At 27.6% G+C, this 10893-nt stretch overlaps 1 protein-coding gene across 1 annotated transcript; it reads left to right on the top strand.

Annotated features, from left to right (window-relative positions):
- Nucleotides 1-1133: 1133 nt before the first annotated feature.
- Nucleotides 1134-1476, top strand: LOC129301092 (uncharacterized; the record flags this gene model as incomplete). The annotated part of the gene is made up of 1 exon (XM_054939655.1): nucleotides 1134-1476. A coding segment is annotated over exon 1 (343 nt), but the record flags the coding sequence as incomplete, so codon positions are not given.
- Nucleotides 1477-10893: the final 9417 nt, after the last annotated feature.

The raw sequence follows: 10893 nt of genomic DNA, 5'->3' as shown, positions 1-10893 counted from the left end.
TGGAGTTGTATGAGCAATTTATTTTGAAATATTATTCTCCTCAGAAGACTTAAGAATTAAGGGATAAAATTCACTTCTTCACACAACAAAATAGTAAATTGTTCCATGAGGCCTGGGAACGTTATAATCTCCTCATAAGCTAATGTCCCCATCACCAATTTCCACACATACTTTTGATGGATTTTTTTTATGATGGGCTTAATGTTGAATGCCGATCAAAAGTTGATAATGTAGCTCAAGGTTATCCAAGTAATATGACAGCTAAAGAAAGGGAGGAGATTTATAAAATGCTAGCAGCAAATTCAAGGCAGAAGGCAGTTTGAGGAAGGAGGGCGATGGTTAATGAAGTTTCTACATCAAATGTTTCACATGAACTGCGGGATTTAACAAAGAGTTTAAATTTATTATTGAAAAATTTTGGTTTTGTTAATTCCCTTTCTTCTACTAATAATTCTCTTCATACAGGTTGTGATGTTGACTATGTGGAGGAGGCTAATTATATAGGAGCTAGTAATGATCGAGTTAATTTAAGGATGACCCATACTCCAACACATGCAACCCTGGATGGAGAAATCATCCAAATTTCTCTTGGAAGAATTCCTCTACTCAGGGGCCACAAGCATAGCCAGGCTTTCAACAATAAAGAAACACAATTGAAGATCATACAATGAAGTTGGAGGAAGCTTTGGGCTCAAATGGCAACTTACCAAGTGAATAGCATGAAGAGCATTAATCAAGAGATTGACCAACTAAAACAAACAGTTACTTCAACTCAAACTTTTATGAAGAATATAAAATCTCAAATAGGTAATTCTTTGAGGAATATGGAGGGTTAAATAAGCAATTTGGCTAGCTTAATTACTGGAAAGAGTCAAAGTAAACTTCCAAGCAATACCAAAGTTAATCCACGAGAGCAAGTTATAACAGTTACCATACAGAATGGTAAGGAATCCTAAGAGGTTGATAATAGAGCTAAAAGTGGGCATTCTCTCTCTGAAGCCAAACCTTATATGCTCCCCATTCCATACCCCGAGCGCCTTCTAAAAAAAGATCTAAATTTAGGCTTCCAAAAATTCCTTGAGATGTTCAAACAAATTCAAATTAATATTCCTTTTATAGAGGCATTGGCAAAGATGCCTGCTTATGCCAAATACATCAAGGAGCTGGTTTCAAATAAGAAAAAGTTAGAAGAATATGCCACAGTTACACTTATAGAGAAGTGTAGTGCGATTCTACAAAAAAAGCTACCACCTAAATTGACAGATTCAAGGAGTTTTACTATTCCTTGTGATATTGTTTGTAATATTATCGAAAATTGTTTATGTGATTTGGGCGCTAGTGTTAACTTAATGCCTTATTCTCTATGCAAGAAACTTGGTATAATAGATATCAAGCCGATTAATGTGACTGTTCAACTCGCAGATAGATCACTCAGATATCCATATGGTGTAGTTGAGGGTGTCATAGTGAAAGTCGGTAAACTTCATATTCCTATAGACTTTAATATTTTAGACATTGAAGATAATTAGAATGTCTCTTATATTAGGAAGATCATTTTTAGCTACTAGAGGTGCCTTAATTAATGTGCCTAAGGGAGAATTAATATTCAAAGTAGGTGAGGAAAAAGAGATATTTAAATTTACTAAAGCTACTAACCTTCCTATTCTTGAAAAATCTTTATGTAGCATACAGGTGACACAGGAAGAGGAGAAACACTCAAAAGACCCTCCCTTACATACTTTAGAAAATAAAGAGGTGGAAATTAGCAATAGAGAAGGGAGGGAGCTACAAGGCAACCTAAAGATCTACTCACTAGTCTTCGCAAAAGCACTAGCACTCATATATTGGAATCAAATTGGAAAGTCCCTTGCTCATTAACAAGAACTCATTAACAAGAACACTCTCCAAGGGGAAGATGAATATTAGTTGGGAAAAGAAGGTGTCTTCTGATTTAGGAGGATAAGGATTTCTACCATACTTAGAAAGAATCTCTTGATTTTTACAGTAGTGTCTAGCTATAGACATTAAATGTAGCGCTTATTGGAAGGCAACCTAATTTTATTTTTATTTCCTTTTCTTTATTTTTTTTTTAATTTCTTTTTACCGTCTGTTATCCCTGTAAAATTTTATTTGATCACTAAAACCCCCTCTAAGATGAATTGCAGGATTACAATGCTTAAAAAGGAGTTTCTTAAATGTTATCAAAGTCATATCAAAACAAATTATATCAGGGGAGTTTCAGTTCCTTTATCTTTTTCCTTTTCTACAAACATTGAGGACAATGTGAAATTTAAGTGTGGGGGAGGGAATATTATGATAATTTTCTATTGCTTATGCTGTTATAATTTTCTTAGCAATTTACATGCTGTAATTGGCCTTAATTTTGAAAATTTTTGAATTTTTTTAAAACTTTTTGCTCTTTTGTACTATTTTATTTAGCTATATAACTATTGAGGGCAACTATATGTTTGAGAAAGAATTCAAAACTGTTAATACCCCATAGGAGTTTATCAAAAATATACTTAATGCATGAATTATCTGTCCTAATTATTTATGTCTATGCCTAGAAAACTAACACCTTGCAAAGTAGTTAAAAAGGGGAATGATCCTACAAAAAAAAAAGAGATAAAAAAAATTGCTGAGTACCCACTCCGCTAATGCCAACTAGGCCTAGTAACCGAGGCCTTCATCACCAATGTTGGCCTTTGCGTCAAACAGCTTAGTAAGTATCAAGAGTGTGCCAATAAAGTTCCTGAAGTTTGAGTAACTGGGCCCTTGTATCACCAATATAAGAGTTCGCGTCAAAAGGGCCTAAGAAATATTTAAGAAAAAAGGCAATTCATGAATAGTTAAGGATGGTGACCCCATTGCACTAACTCAGAAAAAGAAACAGGTAAGTTTTAAGGGTATAGACAAATTTATTTTACAGATAAGTACTCAATCAGAATTTAATTCACTCCCTGTGGTGGTACTAGTATAATTATTAGCTTTATCTCTCACATTGAAGCTTTGCAGGTTGGTTATATAGTTAAGTTTTATTAGTACTTTGAGTAAGGTTCCTGTATTTGATATACTTATTTAAAGAATAAGGCTAAACGCAGAAGTATTTGCTTCAAGACAAGCAACAAGCTAAGTGTGGGAGAATTTGATAAGTGTATATTTTATAATTAAATAGGTATAGATTTTAGTTTGAATTTGATTATATTTATTAAGATTTCATATCTATTTAATTGATATTTATATATTTTTCCCTCATCACTTAATTATAAGATAAAAAGGAATTTTAATACAAAATCCACTCATATTTGTTTATCTTTATATTTTGCAAAAAAAAAAAGAATAAACCAAATAGAAGGAAAAGAGAAATATATATATATATATATATATATTAGAGTCCCACATCGACAATGAACAAAAGAAAGAGCCTCCACTTTAACTATAAATACTTCCTCCATCAAGAGGGAAGGCATCCAGTCGCTTATCTGAGTACCCTCAAAAATTCTCTCTGAGATATTTGGAGCTTATAGAAGCATTCTGAAGGCTGAAAGTGAGATCATTGAGGGGTTTCATAAATTATAATTATTTCTTTTCTACTCCTTAATTTTCTCTGTGATCATTTTTCATGATTGGAGATTTTAAAACAGTTTTATTTGATTTTATTATGTGTTTCTAAATTACCCAGTTAGGGTAAGGACGTAACCCAATTGGGGAGCTAGTTTTCTATTTCCTTTGTTTTGACTTTTGCATTTATATTTATAAATATTTTTGCTTTTTTTCAATTATATTTATTTCTCTTGTTCTTCATATTGATTTAATGACTAGCCACCATTTAATCAAATTTATGGGTAATCTTGATGGACTAGGAGGTCAAGAGAGAACCTAGATCTAGAGAAATAAATATAAATAACTAGGTTAAGGATAGTTCTAGAAATTTATGGTGACCTAAACTATAACTTCAAGGTTTAATTAGTTGTTGGGTATCGTTGGAACGAATTCAACACTAATTAAAAAGGAACTAATAATTTGGGAGAATATTAAGACACTTTAAGAATAATTGTCATTATAATTGATCCGAGTCAACTCAAAGGGTAGAAACTAGTAACCTATAGGGTGAATCCTAAACCCCAAACGCTTCAAGTGATTGTATTTTTATCATCATTATTTTCTTGATTTATTTTTATTCCTTATATTTTCATCAAAATTATCCATTTTATCTATTTTTTCTCGAACTATTAATTATTTAAATTAGTAAAAGTGTAACTTTCCTGTGGGTTCGACACCTGAAATATTCTGGATAATTTATTACTGTGATCTCGTACACTTGCGAGAGCGATCAAAAAGGTTAAGAAATAATGAATAATAATATATAGTTCATACATGCACAAATAGAAAAATTAGAATTAGAAATATTTGATAGAGAAAATGGAACTAATTATGGAAAGAAAAAAGAAAAAGAAAAAAAACAAAAGCTAGAAATAGAAGTAGAAAGAGAATTAAGAGGAGAAAATGAAATAGATGAAAAAGAATGGAAAAGTGTAAATAGAGCTACAGAAATAATGTTAGGAAACTATAATTATAAACTTAGAAAGAAAATCCAACAAAAAACAACAAAAAGTAAGTATAAACATGGCACAAGCAATAAGTGAAATAGAAGATGAAATAGAAAGTCAATATGAAGAATTAGAAATAGACTTACAAAAATTATTAGAAAATGAAGAAAATAAAGAAAGAGAAGAATTAGAAAAATAAAACAAGAATATAAAAATTTGATAAATAATAATTATGATGAAGCTTTTATAAATATGTAAAATTCACAAATAGTAATTCATGAACAACCCTATGAAATGTCTCAAGACTTTAAACCACCAAATTTAAAATGATCCATTTTATAATAATAGAAATGTAGAATCCAATAAAGTATCAGAAGAACTAAGAGATGAAAGAATGATGGAACCATATGAAAGAGAAACAGATTATCAAATAGACTTTATAAAATCAAATAAAATAGAGTGTAATAATATACCTTTTCAAGCTACATTCAGTGTACCAAGAAATAATGAATTTATACCAACACCATTAGCACAATATGAAAGTAAAGAAATATTAAATTCAGGAATATGATTAGATTTAGACTGTAATATGGATAATAATAAAGTAATAGATGAACGGGCAAAAACAACATTAATAGCATTAATAGAAAAAAATATAGATATGCAAACTGCAACTATGTTAATAGAAGCAACATTTTTAGAAAATGTACACAATTGGTGGAATAGTAAATCCCAAGAATTTAGAGAAAAATTTAGGAAACTAGATAAAAATTATAATAATAAAAGAGAATACTATACAATGATAGTAGATAAATATCAAAAAAATATTATTAAATGAATTTGGAGGATTAGCTAAAGACATATATGAAATAAGTAGACAAAGAGATGCTATAAAAATATTACATGAAATAGAATTATGTTCATTAGAACCAGAATATTTGAATGCTTTTATACGTGAATATAAAAAATATTATTATGAAGCAAGATTAGAAGACTTAAAAGAAGAAAGATTTTATTTAGATTTATTTTATAGAAAACTACCAAAATTATTATTAGATACAATATTAGAAAATTACTATAATACTTATCAAGTAACTTCGGAAGGAGAGATGAAATAATAGATGATATAAGACAAGGTCCAATAAATATTTTAAATAAGGTAGATACTATGGGAAGAAGAAAATTATTTTTAAGAAAGTATATAGCTGATAAATGTAAAACTACATGAAGAAATATGAAATATTATAAAACTAATAAAATAATATTAAGATGTGAAGAAATAATGAAAGGACATAAATGGGGATGTAAACCAGAAAAATATGAAAGAAAAAGGAAGAAAAGAAAATTGAAAATAAAATGTAAAAAATATCTTAAAGAAAATTATTATAAAAAATATAGTAAATATAAGCCAAGAAAATTCTTTAAAAGAAAAGGAAAAGAAAAATAAATTATAAATAAAAACCTAAAAGATATACATGTTATAATTGTAGAAAATTAGGTCATATATCACCTAACTATCCAAGAAAAAAGGATAAGAAAATTATAAAAATAATGAAAGAAGCATATAAAGAAAATTTAGAACCTATATGATATGATGAAGAATTATCTGAAATAGAAAATAAATTAAATAATTCAGATACAGAAATCTATAAATTAAAAATAATTAGTGAGATTGAATATGAAAATAATGAATCAGAAGAAGAAATGAGTTATATGTATATGATGAATAGGTTAGAAGATAAACCTGAGAGTAGTAATCAAAATGAATATGATGAATATGAAGAAGTTGTAAGTGCAGAAGAAGGAATAGTTCAAAAAAGAATGACTTTTAACCAAAAATAATATAAAAAGATAAAAGATTCAAAATTAAATTTAAAACCTAAAAAATTAAAGAATGAAGGTTTTATGAATAAAGTAGAAAAAACTAGTAAAATTTAAAAAACAAGAAAAATATGCTTGTGTAGTATTAGAAAAGAAATATCCTATAGAATTAACATTAATAGAAGGAGTGTTGAGAATACCTTTAATAAGTAAAGCATTAATAGATGCTGAAATTAATAAATTACCATTTAAAGATGAAATAACTAAAATATATATTGCTGAAGTATAATTATTAGTAAAAACTTATTTTCAAGAAGAAAGAAATTCACCAATAGAATTATTAATAATTGATGGAAGAATAATAAGTAGTGTAGAAGACAGTATTTTAGGAATATTGAATGAAAATTTAATATATCAAAAATTAAAATTTATAGTAAATACTAACTTTTGTATTTTAAGAGCAGATGAAAATATGAATAGAACCTTATTAATATATCATAAATTAGGAGGAATAAAATTATTACTAAGATCAAGAACAATACGTATAACTGCTATGATAGAACTACTATTTACAAATGAACATAAAATTTATAAAAGAAATAAAGGCAAATTAACAATTGACAAACATTTTATGCCTGTACTACAAGAAATTAAATTAGACCCAACTAGAATAACAATACCTGAACAATTAAAGTTAGAATTAGATAATACTATAGGATATTATGAAAGTGAAAACAGTTTAAGGAGATTAATAACTAATAATAATATTGGTCAAAAATCATTAAGGATTAGTACACCATCACTAAATATAAATATAAATCAATCTAATACTAGAAGAAGTTTTAGTTTTGAACTAAGACCTAGTACAAGTAGAGGAATATCTAGACAAGAAAGATTATTACTAAGATCAAGAAGTGAAAACCCAATAAGTTCACACTTAGAATCATTAAGACTTTAGACCAATGTAATTATTTCAAAATCCTCATCAATAAGATCAATCATTTCCTTCTTCCTAACACTAATAATATTAAATATGTTTCCCATTATTCCTTCAATAAAGTCATTGTTTATCCAAACACTAATCCCAAACTTGTAAAAACCCTTTTTAGTTACGGCCTTATCCACTTAATATATCCTTCTAATGATATGTCTGAAATATCAAAACTTCCAGAGTCTATCAAAGAAGCTGCCAAACATTATTTTGGAATAGTAACCCAATACCGAGTCTTTATTCGGTGTTACTCAACAATAGCTAAAATAACTCCTGACAAATTTTATCCTCCAATTGATCTGATTAAGTTTAGGACAAGAAGAAAACCATTTGAGTATAAACAAGAAGAAAAAGAAGACATTATGAATGATGAAGACCTCAGATATAAGATCTCCACTATCAGAGCACAAGAAGTACATATAATTTTCTAGGAACTCAATAGGACAACTACAACAGAAGAAAAATAGTGAACATATTTTAGTGGTCCTACAACATGTATTTTCTCAATAGGAAAATATAGCATAAATTCAAGAAGCTTCAATAATTGGTACCAAAGACTACGAAATAATTTGTTGGACAATGACGAAGAAATAAAGAAGAAAATATGTCAAGTTTTGTCAGAATATGCTGTCCATAAATGTAAATATTGTGATGAGAAAAGAGAAGCTGACAAAGACTATGAAAACCTTCTATCAACATGAATATTTTAGATTAGCCTGTCGATAAATAAAGAAGGAGAAGACTAGCTGACAAGACAAAAAGTGTGGAAGACAAATTCAAAAAGTCTAAAAGCTAAAAAGAAGTCTAAAGCTATATTATCTCCTTACTTTTCTATTTTGTCAAAAGTAATTTTGTTTTCTTATAGTAATTAGAGTTACTTTTATCAAAAATTAACTATAGTCATGTAACTAGGATTAGAATGCCAACTCTATATAAAGCCATGTAATCTTTGAGGCAACACACACTTCTACGAGAACCTTATAGCTTTCTTGAGCATTTGAGTTCTCTGCCTCTATCCTTGTAACCTTGCCTTCTCACTATCAATAAAAGTATTTGTTTTAATTATTTCCTGCTTTGCAAGTATTGAAGAATAATAGGTATGGCTGAGTAATTTCTTTTTAGGGGTTAAGGGGATTACTATCTGGTACTTAACAAAAGTTTTGGATTTCCCCAATGATCCTGTAAGGGGAATTACTGGTTATGTGTTGCTATGGCTACGCCTCCAGTAGGAAACGAAAGAAGGCTGTGATATGCTGGTTTGAAGAAAATGGTTCTGTGAAAGGTCTGTAGCCAGGCTTTAGAGACTGTCGGCTTGTTAATCTCAGTATAAAAGAGGACTGAGAACCTTTCATGTTCTACTATGACTCGGATCAATATCGGTCAAACCCTGTAGCAATACATAGCCAGTTATAGTATCAGAGCTGAAGGTCAAAATGATGTTAAGAGGAAGATAATATAAACTTTTTAATCCCTAAAGTTTATTGTTGTTTAACTCAGTTACTTGCTTTCTTGCTTTCCCTATCTGTTTACTTGCTTTCCTTATCTGTTACTTTAAATAGTTGGAATATTTTGATAGTAGTTGGCTGATAGTATTGCAATTGGGCAAATAATTATTCAAATAATAAGTCAAATAATAATATCTATATTTTTAAATTGGCTAATAGAACAAGATTTAGAAAATTTAGAAACAAGAATAGGATTAATATTGGCAATTAATGAATATATAGGAAGAGAAACTAGAATATCTTATTCAATACCAATAAGGCAAAGAAATACTAGAAAATTTTTAATCTTTCTAAGTATTTGTTTTCAATTATTCAAATATTAGAAGATGTTTCTCCATGAATATTATGAAAACAATTAAACCAAAAATGTATGAAGTAGAATAAAATAAAATTCCAAAAGTTTTATATTCCAATAGCAAACTTATCATGTATTTTAGTACCCTTTTTATTAGGAGGAGAAGGATATAGTATAAGTAATCAAGCAAATTGGACAAATATATTTTTAATGAAATAATTAGGTTGATATATAAATGAAAACATAAAAGATTTAGAACATTTATTTAATTAAAAAGAAATAATAAATATGTTATCAGAAGAAGTATAAATAATGTTAGAAAAGGAAAACCCTAAAAAAAATTGAAAAGACTTAAAGAATATGCTAAACCTTTAGAATAAAAAGTATATGAATAAAAAAAGATTGTAATAAAAAATTAGATGAAATAAAACATGATACAGAAAGACTAAGAATTGAACAAAGTATGATAAGTTATAATATTTATAAAATAATAAAATATTTAGGAATAAACTCTCATAGTAAAGCAGAGGAAGAATGGTTACAAGTAAATATGATGAGAATAGTTGAAGATAAATATATGACTGAAGAAAAAATAAAAAAAATAAGATATGCATGAAAATATAAAACAAATTAGAATTGAAACCAAAAAATAAGAAAAGGTCAAGAAATAATGAATAATAATATATGGTTTATACATGCACAAACAAAAAAATTATAACTACAAATATTTGATAGAGAAAATAGAACTAATTATGCAAAGAAAAAAGAAAAATAAATAAAACAAAATTAGAATAGAAGTAGAAAGAGAATTAAGAGGAAAAAATGAAATAGATAAAGAAGAATGTGAGAGTGTAAATAGAGCTATAGAAATAATGTTAGAAATTATAATTATGAACCCAAAAAGAAAACTCAACAAAAACCACAATAAAAAGTAAGTATAAATATGGCACAAGCAATAAATGAAATAGAAGATGAAATAGAAAGTCAATCTGAAGAACTAGAAATAGAATTACAAAAATTATTGAAAAATGAAGAAAAATGAAGAAAGGGAAAAATTAGAAAAAAATAAAATAAGAATATAAACATTTGATAAATAATGATTATGATGAAGCCTTTATAAATATGCAAATTCATAAATAATAATTCATGAACAACCCTATGGAATGCCTTAAGACTTTAGACAACCAAATTTAGATGATCCATCTTATAATAATAGAAATACAGAATCAAGTAGAATATCAGAAGAATCAAGAGATGAAAGAATGATGAAACCAGATGAAAGAGAAACTTATTATGAAACAGATTTTATAAAACCAAATAAAACTGATTGTAATAATATGCCTTTTCAAGTTATAAATTACCATTTAAAGATGAAGTAACAGAAATATATATTGCTGGAGTATAATTATTAGTAAAAGCTTATTTTTAAGGAGGAAGAAACTCACAAATAGAATTATCAATAACTGATGGAAGAATAATAAGTAGTGTTAAAGATAGTATTTTAGAAATATTAACTGAAAACTTAATATATCAAAAATTAAAATTCACAGTATATACTAACTTTGGTATTTCAAGAGCAGATAAAAATATGAATAAAACCTTATTAATATATCATAAATTAGGAGGAATAAATTATTATCAGGATCAAGAACAATAAGTATAACTACTATGATAGGACTAGTATTTATAAATGAACATAAAATTTATAAAAGAAATAAAGGTAAATTAACA

Source organism: Prosopis cineraria, unplaced genomic scaffold (genome assembly GCF_029017545.1).
Source record: "Prosopis cineraria cultivar Desert tree isolate PC_DT_omini unplaced genomic scaffold, ASM2901754v1 PC1890, whole genome shotgun sequence".
NCBI classification, from domain to species: domain Eukaryota; kingdom Viridiplantae; phylum Streptophyta; class Magnoliopsida; order Fabales; family Fabaceae; genus Prosopis; species Prosopis cineraria.
The sequence above is the reverse complement of the archived record's forward strand: the minus strand, read 5'-3'. Positions and strand labels throughout refer to the sequence as shown.